This window comes from Falco biarmicus, chromosome 7 (assembly GCF_023638135.1).
Source record: "Falco biarmicus isolate bFalBia1 chromosome 7, bFalBia1.pri, whole genome shotgun sequence".
Taxonomy (NCBI): Eukaryota; Metazoa; Chordata; class Aves; order Falconiformes; family Falconidae; genus Falco; species Falco biarmicus.
Genome location: NC_079294.1, coordinates 37,070,229 through 37,087,005, shown reverse-complemented (window position 1 = coordinate 37,087,005; position 16,777 = coordinate 37,070,229). Strand labels below are relative to the sequence as shown.

At 38.1% G+C, this 16,777-nt stretch overlaps 1 protein-coding gene across 14 annotated transcripts in view; it reads left to right on the top strand.

Moving 5' to 3' along the window:
* The window catches only part of CDC42BPB (CDC42 binding protein kinase beta), a 98,654-nt gene that overhangs the window by 65,467 nt on the left and 16,410 nt on the right, over positions 1–16,777 (top strand). For 5 of the 14 annotated variants that reach the window (XR_008822900.1, XM_056345166.1, XM_056345163.1 and 2 more), the window contains exons 13-28: positions 845–1,087; positions 2,729–2,839; positions 3,304–3,548; positions 3,723–3,828; positions 4,385–4,509; positions 5,323–5,428; positions 7,146–7,294; positions 7,909–8,003; positions 8,091–8,170; positions 9,580–9,630; positions 10,759–10,848; positions 11,269–11,358; positions 11,784–11,889; positions 14,147–14,283; positions 14,869–15,008; positions 16,529–16,610. Coding sequence is in view for 13 of the 14 variants with exons in the window: in XM_056345166.1 (XP_056201141.1) it covers positions 845–1,087; positions 2,729–2,839; positions 3,304–3,548; positions 3,723–3,828; positions 4,385–4,509; positions 5,323–5,428; positions 7,146–7,294; positions 7,909–8,003; positions 8,091–8,170; positions 9,580–9,630; positions 10,759–10,848; positions 11,269–11,358; positions 11,784–11,889; positions 14,147–14,283; positions 14,869–15,008; positions 16,529–16,610 (1,956 nt within the window). In the remaining variant the exon portion in view is untranslated. The remainder of the gene's footprint in view (positions 1–844; positions 1,088–2,728; positions 2,840–3,303; positions 3,549–3,722; positions 3,829–4,384; positions 4,510–5,322; positions 5,429–7,145; positions 7,295–7,908; positions 8,004–8,090; positions 8,171–9,579; positions 9,631–10,758; positions 10,849–11,268; positions 11,359–11,783; positions 11,890–14,146; positions 14,284–14,868; positions 15,009–16,528; positions 16,611–16,777) is intronic. The other 9 variants (XM_056345173.1, XM_056345168.1, XM_056345171.1 and 6 more) reach the window with 5 other exon arrangements.

Below are 16,777 nucleotides of genomic sequence, written 5' to 3'. Positions count from 1 at the left end.
AATCTCTGGGGTTTTTCTCTGCTAGAATTTAACAGTCTCTATTCTATGTGTTAACTACTGTTAAGAGTTATTTACCTGAATGTATGAGTAGCAGAGAAGTCAAATATGCTCTTCCTGGTTTGAACACATCCCTTTTGGGAAGTTAATAAATGCTTCTGCAATACTGCTACCAACAGCAGAAATTTTTAGAAGTCTGTTGGCTGGTATACATTTATTCTGTTGTCTAGTTCTGTTCTTTTTCTTATATTTTTTCCTCCTACTCTCAAATGATTTTATGTAGAAAATAAACCTGTATTTTCATCTTGTTAATTTTTGTTAAACTACTTGCTGTAAAGGAAACAACTTTCATACTTTCAATTAAAGTACTGGACCTTCACAGTTTGTTCTAAGGAATCTTCCTCAGTTTTCTGAAGAATTTCTACAAGACTTGCTGCAGCATCTCAGTGCTGGTACAGTGTATTTGGCTGCCCTGAACATGCTGTGTGCTCAAACATTGCTTTAGAAAAGACTACTGTTGTGCCGGTACATGGTGGTAATCTATAGTTATTTAGAAGTGAGGTGGCCTTGTGTGATCAGATTTATAAGAATGATTTCTGGAACACCAAAGGTGCTCTTGGAGCTGCCACACTAGAAGCACAATAAATGCTGTCTTGGTATGTTACTGCAGCTGCTTAGCCAGTAAAAAAAAAAAAGGTGTGTAAATTAAGAATTAGAAGCTATGTGAGGTGATTGAGCTTTCAAGTCATGTTTATTTAGGTCCAGTTCCTCTCTTCTTGGAAGGAATATATGGAATTCAGATCCTTTTTTTTTTTTCTTTTAATGATATTTTTTTAATTTAAAACAGCAACTTGTAGAAGCCTCAGAGAGATTAAAGACACAATCCAAAGAATTGAGGGATGCCCACCAACAAAGAAAGCTAGCTGTGCAGGAGTTCTCTGAGCTCAGTGAGAGGATGGGAGACTTGCGGTCTCAAAAGCAGAAGCTGTCCCGGCAACTTCGCGACAAAGAAGAGGAGGTGGAAGTGAGCATGCAGAAAATTGATGCTATGCGACAGGACATCCGTAAATCGGAGAAGATGAGAAAAGAGGTAGCTTGATAAAATAGCTAACAATAATGTGTTTCACCTGCTGCTTATCCAGTTTCTCATACGTGATTGCATTGAAAAACTGGGACTGTTCATGATAATTTATTTTGTCTTCATCTGTAAGAAATTATCCCAGTAACTCTTCTATATAACTTTGCTACAGTCCACAAAATAGATCTTGAATTTGTTTCTCAATGTTTTACTGATGTATCAGGAAACAAACCAAGTCATCTGTCTTTTTTTGCTGCTGTTGTTTGTGCTCAGGCTGACTTTAATCTGGAGGAAGTTATTCTTGCTATATGCCCAGCTTCTTAGTTCTTGTGTTTTGCTTCTTGTGGACTCTGACTCATAGTCAGCTTGAAACCTAAAAAGCTTAGTGTCTTCATGTGCTTTGGTTGGAGTATTTTGATGACTTCTTCTAACTGAATTTTTCTCTTCAGCTGGAGGGAGGAATAGTGATACAGACTAAATATATGGTTTTCCTTCCTCTGTCATTAGTCATTGTAGAGCATGTAATATCTTTAAGCAAGTGAATTTCCAATTAGTGTTCTACGTAGTTTATAGTTTTACATAAGATGGAGTGGATAACCAGGAGAAAGCATAAGAAACGACTATTGCGGTTAACCCAGTGTTTTAATCAATGAAAAATCATCAATTTTTATGTATTCTCTGGATGAAATTAAATTCAAGAGTTTTATAAACATTGCTAGAAAACTTTTCAAGGGCAGTCTATGAAAACGTAGTAAGAGGTGGTTTCTCAGACTTCTGTCCATGAAGTGCTAGTTAACTGGGAAAGGCAAAAAGGCTGTGGTACCATATTTGATGCGTAGGGTTGTGACATCTCGTCTCTAGAGCGGAGCGCAGCAGGCGTTCAAGTGTTGTTGCTTATTCAGGTAAATATTTCCATGGAGGGCTTTTACAATCTCCTGTCTTTGTTCTTAACAAATTTCTCTATTCTCCCTTTTCTAACTGCTGTATCAGTCTTCTATTCAGAACATAGTCTGTAAGTTCATCATCTTGGCCCATAATTTTAAATACAATCCTTTTAAAAAACAATATTTCCAGTTGAATTTAAATGCAGAAAAACAAATCTTACTCTTCCTGTCAGGTTTTAAAACTGTGCCACTATTGCTTGAATTGCAAAAGTCGCCTTAGTTTCTGAAGTCAATAAATGGATGATGAAGCTTATTTTGTTCCATAATTGCAAGGTAAAATTGTTCAGTGTTTGTATCTGAAGTATCTTGCAATAATTTGTCTCAAAGGTTGGGATTTTTAAACTGCATTAGCAGATAATGAGGCATGGGGCTGACCTGTAAATGTGAGAGACTTTTTCACAACTGCAATGACTTCCTAGCACCATTCCTTCTCTTAGCATTAATAGAAGCTCTGCAGTTATCCCTGCACATACTTGCCTAGTTCATATTGGTACAAAAAGTCATGTAATAATAGTTCTACTGCATGAGATGGATGTCTGGATCACTGAAGGTAAACAAGTTGTTACGATATTGAGATGATTGTTACAGTGGTGTAATGTAAAATAGAAATAAAGGAAAACTTGCTGCTCATCTGTACGGAGGAAGGGAAATGAATGGTACAGATAGCACGATCTAATGTTGAAATGACTTAAAGTTGCTATTGTTACAGCTGGAAGCCCAACTTGAAGAAGTTGTAGCAGAAGCATCAAAAGAACGCAAGCTTCGTGAGCACAGTGAGGTCTTCTCCAAACAACTGGAAAACGAACTGGAAGCTCTAAAGGTTACATGTTTTGTGACAAATATTTACTCGTGGCACAGGACCTGCAATATTTTTGCTTACTTAACTGTTAATACCTGTGGGAAACCTAAAAACTATGGCATTACTGGAAACCTGGCCTAACCTATTCAGATTTATTTGCTTTTTTTTTGCTTGAAACACTTCACTGCTTCATCAGACACTAATGTCTTGAAAATGTCCAGTTTATGTAAATTCTTAGCAGATACTAAACCAGCATGGTACAAATCTGTTCTGTAACCCATTTGAACCCCTTATTAGCGTCATGTAAGCAGAGCAGTCACTTATGGGGCTTAATGCTTGCAGAGGCAGGTACCTTTTAAATTACTCAGTGTCCAAATAAAAATTTTTCCCAAGTGCCACCGATTGGACAATTCCAATTTTAAATAATATTCCCAAAGTATAAAGATTATAGTCTCTTCCTGATAGTTTCTCTTCTTCTTCTGCAGTTGAAGCAGGGAGGCCGGGCAGCAGGTGCCACACTAGAACATCAGCAGGAGCTTTCCAAAATTAAGTCTGAGCTGGAAAAGAAAATCTTGTTCTATGAAGAGGAGTTGGTTCGACGAGAAGCATCACATGTTTTGGAAGTGAAAAATGTGAAAAAGGAAGTACATGATTCAGAGAGCCATCAACTTGCACTGCAGAAAGAAATCATGATATTAAAGGATAAATTAGAGAAAACAAAGCGAGAGAGGTAAGCTTTTGGGCATGATTCATTAACTAGGGATTTCTGGGTTTTGTGTATTGCATTACATAGGTATCTGTGCGGGTTGGTATTTCACCTTAACTCTGTTGATTCCTTTTTAAAAATCCCAGTCTACATGTTCAAGAATGTTATGGTATAAGTGTTTCTATTTCTTGTCCTTAGGCACAGTGAAATGGAGGAAGCGGTAGGAACAATGAAAGAGAAATATGAGCGTGAAAGATCTATGCTCTTGGAAGATAACAAAAAGCTAACAACAGAAAACGAACGGGTAATTATTTTAGGAAAGACGTTTAAACAAAATAATATTCTTCATTACTTTCTGATGTTGAATTAGTCTACTCGTTGATCAGAACAGGATCTGTGAATGTTCAGGCAGTATCAGAATTTTAAAAATGTCCTTTTCACCATATAAATGTCAGAGATCTAAATAGTAGCTGCAGCATCTCAGTACTGCTCTTTGTGGGATTGATTCCCACAACTCAGGGCACCACTTTCTGATTTCTTCATGAAGGCTGCACAGAGAGGGAAGCATTTACAAAGACTGTCTGACTTCCTGATGACTTACAGTTGAACCTCATTCCTCTTGATGATCTCTATACCTGCTTTTTCTTTTCCTTTGTTTTGGATTGGTTTGTGTGAACTGGCAATATGGTGTTCTATGCTCAGGAGCTAATCTCCGGTTCCACAAAAAAAGAACCCCTCCCATTTCTTTGGTCTGTGTTAGAACTTCCAGATAGCAGAGTGTGGTCTTATTTGTTCAGATTCTATAGGTGTGTAGACATACGCATATTTTAAAAGTCTGAAGCTGACATCTTCTGTTTCAGCTCTGCTCCTTTGTGGACAAATTAACAGCACAGAACAGACAGCTAGAAGATGAGCTCCAAGACCTTGCAGCAAAAAAGGAGTCTGTTGCTCACTGGGAAGCTCAGATCGCAGAAATTATTCAGTGGTATGTGCTCTTTAGAGATCTAGATGGCCACTTTCAACTTCAAATACTGATTAGCTTCCCCACCCCACCCCCCCCCACCCCCCCACACAGCAAGGCCCTTTTCTCTGTGTCTGGGATCAACAAAAGCATGGTACTTCTGTGTGCTGATTAGCTATTTCTCTTCTGCTTTCTAGTATTGCTGAATAGTACTGACAAGTGAAATTGTCAGTACTGTACAAGTACATTAAATACAAAGAACAGAGTTTTGCTGTCAACTTGCTTCTGTCTCTAAAGCGATCATTAAATCACCCAATTTGAAATATTTCGATAAATTCATTCAGGAAGATAGTCTTGATTTAAAAGGTCCATGTTAACGTATAGAACCTCACTAGCTGTACTAGACAAGCACGTGGACTTAATTCACAGGTCATTTCTTCCCTCTGTTACTTGCTGTTTTAGCAAGCTGTGTGCAAGTATTTTCAGTATGCCAGACAAGAAGGACTTGAAGGTAGCCTTATAAAAATTGAGCAAGCAATATGCAGATCATGTTCCAAACAATAACAGTAAATCTCTGCAGAACTCTTGCTGATGGTGGAAGGGAAACTTCAGTTTCCCTAGCAACTGCCACAATCAAGAGAATCAGATAAAAGAAAAACCTAAAGCAGGCAATCTAAGATTTATTCAGTTTTCTGTTGCTGGGAGACTTTTCCCTGCTCTGTCCATTTCTGTTGTGTCCCTAAATCCAGTGCAGGCACTCTGATTTTGGTCGCACAGTATTTGGTGCTATGAGTGATGAAACTGTTAATTAAGGGTTTTTTTGTAACTACACAACAGGGTAAGTGATGAGAAGGATGCTCGTGGCTATCTCCAAGCATTAGCTTCCAAGATGACAGAAGAACTAGAATCATTGAGAAGTTCCAGTCTGGGGTCACGAACACTGGTAAGAAAACAGCAGGCATTCAGGCTGTCCTGGGGATATCTTAAGAAGCTACATTTTTAGTTCCAGCTATATGTTCATAATCAGAATTCTTTTATAATAAATCCTCTGCTTTCCAGTTTTTATCTATTGCTTGTGAGAAATCCATCTAGCTAATCACAGAATGGTTTGGGTTGGAAGGGACCTCAAAAATCATTTAGTTCCAATGACCTGCCATGGGCAGGGACAATCTGATCAGAATTTGATAATTACAGGGATGGTTGTTTCATACTAGTATCTGCCATAACAAACTGCTTTAAACAATACAGAAGAGAGAAGAAATAATAACTTAAACCATTAAAGGGGAGTACAGAAATGTACTTCACCTTGTTAGATGCAAGTGAATAATTTTAATTGCTGTTACAGTGAGATAAAAAAGCAGATTTTCTTTTCTGACCAAGTATTAGCTGGTTGATATTTTTACAAACTAGTGACACACTGAGAGCTTTATTTAAGTAGCTTTATTTAAGTGCAGAACAATGAGACTTTATGCCATAATTTTTACATACAATAGTAACATGAATTCCCCAAAACAACTGCAAAACAAGAGCTCTCACAAAGGAGTATGGTTTTAAAGACAAAAACACTTGTTTTGCCTTGGCAGGTACTAAATACCTGCATCAGGAAAGGGAGAGCCATTTGCAGCAAGTCATGGAAGCCCATGACCCTAGCAATGCCAGTCAGCACAGTCTGCCATGCGAAGAGTCCATCTGCTGCTGGTTTATACGGATAAGAAGTTACTTACTCCTTCCAAACCTACAAATAGGCGAGAATAAGAGAAAGCTATAACTTCCTATGAGCTAACATTTGCCTACATCTTTAAGAGACAATTGTAATCTTGAGTGGTTTTATAGGAAGAAAGATCAGATCAAATGCAGTTGGCATTTGCTTCTTGGCTACTGCCAGAATAAAGAATGCTGTCTGTTCTTTGTATTACAGCTGGTTTTGTAACTTCAGCAGAACCTGATCTAAGGCATTTATTTCTCAACATAAAAAAATGCCTCTCATTTTCATGACTGTTATTTGCAACTTCATGTGTGAATAGAGAAGCATCCATTAGGGAATATCAAAAATGTAGTCCACACTGAAAAATGACTGGAAAAGCTTGGAATATTAGCTTTTCAGGGGTAGTAGGGTGGAATTGCATGGCGTATGCAGAAGTATAGTGTATGCTACTTAGTAAGTGTAAGAATTACTTAGGCACACATTGTAGGTATCTTGGGTATCTCAAGAACTGGATTATTTAATTTTTTCTGTGATTTTGCCACTCTTTGTATGTTTTATGTAAGTACATTTTACATTAAATACTGACATTTATCTCATGTTTGACAATTCAATATGCCAGTATGCAAGTTTTATACTTTTTTCTAGATTGGACAATGAAAACTAGCCATTTTCAATGGGTTCTCTCAATTTGGCTTCCATACTCAGTAATCCAGCATTTTGGTTTCAAGTTTATTGTATTAGTGGCTTAACGACCATAAAAATTGCTTGTTACTTTGTTTTCGTGTAACAAAGCCTGACTATTGACTGATTTCCATGCAGCAGGTATAGTGCCCATGACTAATTAAAACAGCATTATCTGATTTGGTGTGAAAGCTAATTTATGTCTTCGAACAAGAACAGGAATATCTTTAGACAGTTGATGTTGATATTAATATTCAATAACTTAATGCAACAGGATCCACTTTGGAAAGTGCGACGCAGTCAGAAGTTGGATATGTCAGCTAGGCTGGAATTACAGTCTGCCCTGGATGCAGAAATTCGTGCTAAACAACTGGTTCAAGAAGAGCTACGAAAAGTTAAAGATGCAAACATGTCTTTTGAAAGGTAATAAGAGCTTTGATTCTGTTTAGGTTTTATCATACTGCTCTAAACTGTTGATTAGATTAGTAACAATTTTCTTAAAACGGCCCCTTGTGCCTGGGATATTGGACTTGGCCAAAAAGATCCCATTCTACAGACTTACAGTTCTTACATAGTCGAATGAGAACTATAAACATTTCTTCAAGTAAATGTTTCACTGCTCTGAGTAGCTTGATAAATAGACACTGATCTCAGGCACCTGAGGAAAAAGGTGTCAGAGCAAATTCAGTACCTTTTCTTGGACTACCTGGAGAGCAGACATTCTTGGGAATTAGAAGCCAAACTGCTATTAGAATAATTTTGTTCGGCAGATATCTGCAATGACAGCGTGAGTCTCAAGTACAGTTTTCACTGTCTAGTCAAGTAGTAAGGTGCCTATTCAGGGGAAAAATAAAATTAATCAGCATTTAAAAAAAAGGTATTTAAAAAAAGCCCACCACCACTCCTCCAAAAAAGAAAAGAAAAAGCATCTTCCGAAACTCTGACATGTATGACCAGAAACTAACAACTCTGTGCACTTGCATTCCTGCCTTTTGAGATATTTCAGTTTGCATTTTGATCATATTCTGTTGCTTTAGTAAATTAAAGGAATCAGAAGCAAAAAATAGGGAACTGTTGGAAGAGATGGAAGGTTTGAAGAAAAAGCTAGAAGAAAAATACAGAACAGATTCAGGTAATTAAAATTACCATGTTTTAACAGAGTTCTAACACCACTTGTGATGTTGCCTTTTAGCTAAGCCTGTTCTGCTTTGGGTTTTAGGTCTCAAACTTCCAGACTTTCAAGATTCCATTTTTGAATATTTCAACACCTCTCCTCTTGCACGTGATCTGACTTTCAGAGTGAGTGATTACATAAATTAACTATTAAAATGTGATAACTGAATTATATTTTTATTACATAAAAGTAACACTTGGGCACTGTGTGGCGTGTTTGGTGTATTAGCCAAATTAGTGTGACACAGAATTGAATGCCCAGTAGATGTGAGATTGCTTGGTGTTTTGTAGAGAAGCTGGCACCTTTGGGAAATATTCCCAGAAGTTCACATTAATTATTTCCCGTTCTAGCTTCTTTGTTTAGATTTATCTCAAATGTTTGGCTAAATAATATATATTCAGTTTTTTTGGGGAAGACTGGCACACCTTGTTACAAATAAGGGATTAAATGTTTTGCAGTGGGAAGATGCTGGTTAATATAAGAAAAAGTATTTACACAGTTCAAGGAGCGTTTAAGCAGATATGTAAAACTGTTGGCTCCAGATCTTAATGGAGTGGTTAGATTAGATGGAAGTGGGAAGAGAATCAGAGGACGCACAGATGTTGGTTTAATAAGTTTATCATCACACACCCTCTGATCCTTGGAAAACTAATCATACAAATCACAGCTCCAAGTGTGCATTTCACTTGAAAAGGTTTGTGCATTCCCAGAGGAAGCAGCTGTTAAATGCAACATTGACTCACATTTCCTTACTTCATGAACTCTTGATCTGTGAAGATTTTATTTTGGTTTTTTTGTTTGTTTGCAAAACATACAGACAGTTCAAGATAAAACCAACTGAACTGGAAAGAATAATCTGTTAAGTTTATGGAGCAGAGTTAAAGGGGCTCAGGTTAAAACCTCATCAGTATGGTTATATTTTGTATCTGAAATATGTCTTCCCCCCTCCCCCAAATTGTCACTGTTGCTAAAAAGGAAACCTATGGACATGCTATGATATTGCATACACTTTGTGTGTGTGCTGTTCCCAGTCACAAAATGTCCACTCTGGCTTTCTTGCTGAAGCAGCAAGATGTACTATGTGGATGAGTTGAAGGGAAAGAGAGAAACATGATTTATGCTAGTATCTGAATAATAATTTTTATCTACTGACCTTGATGTTTTCAAACATCCCTTTAAAAAGTACCAGATATACTTAAATCAGTAACGTGGAATATCAAGCCCGTAACTAATCAAGATTCCATTCTACAGGTCCTGAAATAAATACATAGTTGCTATGGAAATGCAGGTGGCATTTTCTGATGAATTACATTAAGATTGCTGATACTGTACTTAATGACTTCCATTACCATTTTTTTTTCCACGTGTATCTATAAAGATAGTCCGTGTCATCTGCTCTGGGTTAATTTAGTTTGAATAAATACCATTTGGCCATATAAAACATTTCATTTAACTAGCCTACTAATAGTCTATCTGAAATTTTCCTGTGGGTGATAAGTGATCGTTTTTATCCCTCATATTCGTTACAACAAAGGATTCTGTTTCTTCTTCGTCTACATCTTCTCTGCTAGCCTTTTGGGAAGAAGTAAGTTTTTGTTAGTAGTTTTGTCTCCTTATTTTGTTGTGACCTGTCATAGTAAAAATGGCCTTCTAAAACTAGATATTTTGCTTCCTTAACTTCTCTATAACTTAATCCACTAAATAGAACTAGTTTAGTTTTCTTTTAATACCTCTTTACAGTCTTACTGTTTTATATTTTGACAATCTTTATAGCTAAAGCTGAATCACACTTAGCATTTTTAGATAGTTCATATTACATAGTGGTACAATTTGATGTTAAATGGCCCAGCCCTTCCAAACAATTCATAACAAAAAAAAAACCCCAAACAAATATCTGAACATATTCAGTGAGCTAATATGAACTTGAACCATCTTCCTGTCTAAACCGACTGGGAAGCGCGTGTTTCATCACTTGTTGCCTTTAGTGCTAATTACATCATTGGTGTAAATGCTAATCTGGTGTTTGTTAATCATGATTTTCATGATGTCCTCAGAGTACAGTAATACAGTATTCTACTTCCACACCCAGCTTTCTTTAGCTCTGGAATTGTAGCATACTTCCCCCTTGCGCTGGCAAATAGTAGTTGCTAATTGAAGTGTGAAATTAGTAGAAGGCTTGTAATGGATACTCGTCTTAAATTTTAGTGAAATACAAGACAATGTGATTATGTAGCTCTGAATCTTTTAATGACAGAGGCCAGCTGTTTTTAAGCAACTTTTTAAAATATTATGTAGTACTACTTTAAGAATTTTTCTTGTGGTAGAATTGCTGGCTGCTGTGAGCTAGAAAAATCCTAGTGTAGAAAGCTACCATGAGAAATAAACTATTTTATGGATGAGTGCCAGGCTTCTCAAACATTCCATACCTGCATGCAAGAGATTAGACACAGCCTTGCTGGGAGTAGGTGGCTGTTGCAGCATTTATGCTGCCTGCTATGAGGTTTTGCATTTCAGTACTTGCAGCTTTACAGCTCTTCTGGCAGAGTTTGTTTTGAGGAAAGTTTTATTTTTTTTTTCAGATTGGAAAGCTGTTAGATGCATGTGTGCTGTCACATAGAAGTCAGCATTGGTTTTTGTTTCTATTTTGTTGATGTGGGAGCACTTTATCAGATCTGTGGTACTGTATCTAACATGTTTGCTGTCACTTTTGCAGACCAGTTCTATTAGTGAGCAGGAAACACAGGGTCCCAAATCAGAAGTTTCACCATCTACATCAGTTGTAACTGCAGAGCAACAACAAGAAGTAAGAGAGCCGTTATTTTACCCTGAAGAGTAATTCACTAGAAAGTCTCTTTGTCTTGTTTATGATAAATACATATTGTAGCATTCATTATGAAGATGTAGGATTGAATGTTGCTTTTTTGCAATGTGTCAGTGTTAATTGCACCTGCTCTTGGGACAGTTGCAAATGAAACCTTTTTGCTGGCTCTGTGTATGTTGATGTACCTCATTTTCATATGTTTTCTGTATTGCTGCTTGTTTGTTAGTGTGCAGGCTTTCCTGTGAGTGCTTTAAAACACAATCTGTTTCTATTAAATCAGAATGGCAATGTTTATGACGATTGAATTGTTGATAATGTAAAAAAAAATAAAAAATCAGAACACAAGCTTTGCCACCCCAGTCTTGAAACAAATTCTTGAAGCCTCATTTTGCTCAATTACAGTTTTTTGTGATTCAGGAACCAATTCGGCTTCAGAGGATGCCTGCTGCTCCTTCCCCCACCATTCAATCCATTTCTCTAGCTGTACCAAAGGTAGGGGGACTGTGCTAACCTTATTCTAAAGAGCAAAGGAAAAAATACCATTTATAAATCAGCCCTCCATGTTTGTTCTTGTCTGTTTGGGTTTGTCATGTCTTTGTTTGTTAGGTCTGTGTTTTTAATCAGATCTTTCCAAATGCAAGTTGATGAGTTTTGATTTGTCAGAGGGGATGGCAAAAAATAGTTGTTTGTAGGCTTGAGTTTGAGTGTCTTAAGTAGTTGGAAATAAAACTATTACTGTTGTCTTACAGCAGCTTTTACAAACTAGCTTACTTATGAGAAGCCCAAGTTTCATAATGTACACTCTGATATACTGGAGGGTGGTGAAGGGAGATGCTTGCATTGCCTAAGTACGGGAAGTGAAGAGTTGTTTGTGTTTTTTTGTTTGTTTTTTTTTTTATCCTGAATGTATCTTTCAGCCTAAAGCTCACCAGCTCAGTATCAAGTCATTCACAAGCCCTACTCAGTGTAGTCATTGCACCTCTCTTATGGTGGGATTAGTTCGACAAGGTTATGCCTGTGACGGTGAGTCAGTTAAACTTTTTATATTTTCAGCAAGTCCCTGAAAAAATCATCCCAAAACACTAATATATTTTAAGGCAACCATTTCTTTGGGGAGGGAATGAAAGAGGGGTGGCTGCCACTGAATGGTTCTCCTTTCTTTTGCATCATCATTAAACTTCTAAAGTCAAAGAATTAATATAAGCCCTCATGGTTCCCTTTCATATTACTAATTAATTCTGTTACCTTTAGTGCTGTTACAGTGTGAGTTGGAGGGGGGCAAGCTGGGACTGTTTCTGTAGTGGAGAAAACTGTGGGAATGCTCTGGTAACATGAATCTGAGGCTGTCTGCTCTGTGCTATTGTGATCATAAACCCTGTACACTGGGAGGACTATTTGCTAGGTTTTTTGGCCTGTAGCCTGTCTTGCTGTCTGTTAGTTTTATTTAAAATGCTTCCTCTAATGCTTGTGTCACTATTGAATTCCATGTTTTGAGTATATGGAGGTATTTTTATTTGACAGTACTTACCCATATTCTGATTAGACACATGAACTCAGCAAGTAGTCCACAAATCTGCTGAAGAGACTACAGTATAAATAACCTTTATTCCTGTGCCCAGCTTAGTTCTTCCTAGTGGCACCCTCTCCACTGACACTTTGAGTATCATATTCAGATTGCCTCATCTGCCCTTCAGGGCTTTTTTCCTGGAGGATCTTCTGGTGGGATTCTTCCCCAGGAGCACCTGTCGCTCTGCCAGCACTTGCCCTCGGGCTGCCTTTTGTCTCCTGTTGCTGACAGTTCTGAATTCTTGTTTTGCATCTCTTCCTGCAAGAATAGAGATGACTCCAGTAGAACAAAACTTTGCCATGTTCTGCTCCCAATCACTTGCTTTTCCCAGTTCCTTGTCTTTTTAATGCTGGAGACAACGGTAAAACACAGTTGCACTTCCAGAGGCCTGTAGAACTGGCTATATCCTGTGGATTTTCCCTATTCTGCAACTGGTGTGCCTTGGTATGCACACTCCCAAATAATTATGATGCCTCCTGAAAGAACTGAATTGATTATCTCGTCTTGGGGAGCTCCTGCAGTACTTCGAGTGCATGATTTTTTGGTAACCCCTGTCTTCCTGGGAGCAGGCTGTAGCTCAAAAGAGTGAGCCAGGCAGCCTGCTGTGGGGTGCCCTCTCTTCCTGGCTGTTCCCTTAGTTATGGTGAGAAGGGGCTTTGTAGCTCAGTCAGTGGCTCCAGCAGAAGCAGGCTGTTTCCAGGTCTCCTGGAATCCTTCGACCCTTTGTAATTACGGGACTAGATGCACATAAGGTATCTGCCAGATGCCCACTTCCAACAGTATGGTTAGGAGGGTGCACTGGATAGATCACAGCGCTGTGCCACTCTCCTGCTGCCTTCCCAAACCTACTGGTAGAAACAGGGTAGCTGGGACAAACCAGGCAGTCTCTGTGGAAAGATCTGACCTATAACTGTGGGTCAGATGCCTCGATAGGACATGTTAATTCATTCCGCAGTCCTTGTAGTCTGTCTCGTGAAGTGGCATACGTTGAGTTTCTTTCTGTGTGAAGTACTCTATAGACAAGTGACCTAGAGACCTCTGTCCCTTGGTGCAGCGCAAAGTGGTGTAAATGGTAAGAAAGGATACAACTATTAGTGTGGATGATTGCTCCTTATTTGAACTCTGGGAGATAAATACATGCCCCCTTCCCCATGCAGTGCTTCAGTCCTTGTCTCCTGGTTTCTACTGTTATGCTTCAAGTCTATTGCCTGTGTTTAATTAGTATAACCCTTTCTGGTTTTTGGTCAGTTTAGTTTTACTTTGTCTTTGCAGTATTCTTGTATACTTGGATCAAATTAAACACCTTCTATATTTATCTTGTCTCCTATCACTGCCCCATAATTTTTATTTCTCCTTTATTAATACCCTTTCCTTCTGAGTGGGTTAGCTGCCGCTTAACACCAGTAAGTCTGACCAAGTCCTTTTCCTTCTGGAAAATGATTTCATAATTTGCCTTGAAATGTGGACTCAGTTCCTGCCCCTTATGGAAGTAATAGGCTTAAAAGAGAAAATAGAAGCACTTTGAAGAGTCTGATGTGATATCTAGGTGTGTTCACTCCTTTAGCGTAGTGGGCTATCACACTGCTATTTGACTGCCAGTTTCAGTGTGATTAATTAATTTGCTGAGCTTAAGGGTAGGGTAGACTACGTTAATCTCATGTTATGATTGACTCATACATGCATTTCACTGTGAATTTTCTCTTTTGTACTTAGTGTGTTCATTTGCATGCCATGTTTCCTGCAAGGATAGTGCACCTCAGGTCTGCCCCATACCCCCTGAGCAAGCCAAAAGGCCTCTTGGAGTAGATGTGCAAAGAGGAATAGGAACCGCCTATAAAGGTTATGTCAAGGTAACAGTCTTTTGTTCTTGGATAAGAGAAGAATACTAAACTTCACTTACAGCTATGCAGCTTGGAACCTCTAAGTATGTTTAAACAGATCTCTTAAATTGTGCTAATGCCTGAAGCTTTGTGTGCCATCTCTGTAACTTCTTTAACCTTTTTTGCTTTGGATGTGGGATAAATGGTTGGTTTTACTACAAGAGCTAGAGGTTGGTAGATTAGTAGCTACAATGTTCATAAGCAGCGGTAGGACTGGGGGGAAGCATGTTTTAAGGAAGAGTTTCTGTCAATGTTGATGTAAGCATAATGTAAAAGGTAAACTGTCCTACCATTGTGCCATTTGTGGCATATACAAGCCCCATTGTTTGTCCTCATGGTACCTAATATATTTATTAAACTGTATCAAGTAATGGTTGAACTTAAGGGAAGAAAAATAATTGCTTGATTACTTGACATTTTTCACTCCGTTTTGAAGGGCAAGTAGAACGTGTTCTAATTCTGATGATCCTAAATATAAGCTTTTCTAAATGTCCCTGCTTTCTGTGTCTACTACATGTGCTTACATTTAATAAGCAATCAGTTATTTATTCACAGGTCCCAAAGCCTACAGGAGTTAAGAAGGGGTGGCAGAGGGCTTATGCAGTTGTCTGTGACTGTAAGCTGTTCTTATATGATGTGCCTGAAGGGAAATCCACCCAACCTGGAGTTGTTGCAAGTCAGGTCTTGGATCTCAGGTTGGTATTATTATGACAAAGTAGAAAACCTCTGTATTTTTTTCTAACAGGAATATTTATTTATAGTACACAAGAAACTTTAAGATCATGGGAGCTCTGGTCTGAGAAAACCCATGTGTTCTGTACGTAGACTGCGTAAGCTGAAAGAGTTGGCTCAACAAGAAATCACTCATACTACAGTCACTAATATTTACGCTATTAGCATGCTTCTTCCTAGAGTTCCATACGCACACGTGGAAAACAAATAAAATAGACTTTGGTAGATAATTTTTTCTCCTGCATTCTGACCTCAACATTGAGTCACAGATCATCCCATAGCCAGTAATTTCAGGAACATTAGAAAAACTGAAATAGTCTTCAGAAAAACACCAACTAATTTACAGTGGAAGTGGCTCTGACCCTGCCTTCTCATGGGAGTTATTTTTTGATAGGGAACGACTGAACACTGTCTACAAAAGATCTGGAGCTTGCATTGATCAGAGTAACCAGGAAGGTTTTATATTTCAAATTGTGGAAATATCAAGAAAGTGTAATACCTTTTAATGTTACAGCATCTTTTATCTATGTTGAATATAAAGTTTGCATTCACAAGCACCTGGATTTTTTTTTTCCAGACAGTACTCTGGGGTTGTACTGGTACTGCTGTTCTCACATTTATTCTGAGAGCTGTCAGTGTCAGCTCTCTGACATGCTGGCCGTGGGAGCAGAGGCACGGAAGTATTGCAGATAACAGCATTCACATCGGTACATTGTTTGAAGCAGCTCAGCTAGATACGATACCAACTTGTCCCATGTTTTATCTGCTTATTGTAGCTGCCTCTTTGAGTCTGTCTTCTGAGGATTCTTAGATGTTTTAATAGACATTAACCACCACAGCTCTAAATTCTAGTATGGGCAAGTTCCAGGCATTACTGTCATCTTTGCACTAAAATTGGCAATTATGGTGATCAACTTGGTCAAATTCAGTTTAAAAAGGCCTGTGTAGACAAGCCCTCTGGGGTGGAGCACTCTGAAATGCAAAAGTTGTTCTGATGTCTGTTTATTTTAATGTAATAGAGAATAAAATCCAGCTGTTTTGAAAACCCTTATTTGAATCCCACAAACTATAATTATGTTGCCAAGAGCTTTTTATGTGATTTTTCTTTTTTTCCAAAGGCCCCTCTCTTGCTACACATTGAGGTATGAATTATTCATTTATAATGTGTCTGCTGGGCTGGAAGAGCAATATTCTTGCTGCTAACTGTAGAATAGGTGTGGTTGGTAAACAAAAACTACATAAAGCCACCCCACTTAACTTCAGGTGGACTGAGTTTCACGTATTAAATGCTGTAGAAATGTAACTAAAGCTTGTGAGTTGTTTGGGTCAGGGATGGTTAGAGCATAACAAAGCAGTGATTACAGTTGTGACCTCTGTGTGGTGTTAGGAGATTGCAGCCTATTGAAACAGTTGGTCAATTAGATTTTGCTGAATAATGTTAGTGTGTGCATGTGTGTGATTCTCTTGCTCTCTTTCTTACTAGAGATGAAGATTTTTGTGTGAGCTCTGTCCTAGCATCGGATGTAATACACGCAACTCGTAAAGACATCCCTTGTATATTCAGGGTATGGCTACCAATTTACTTTTAAAGAAAATACAACTTAAACACTAGTGTTTTGTTTTGATACTGAAGTAAGTTATCCATGTTTAATGTTTATCAAGTTACGAAGTATAAGAATTTACAAGAGGTGGTGAAATATGTTGGAGAACAATATGATGCTCCTCTTAGAAC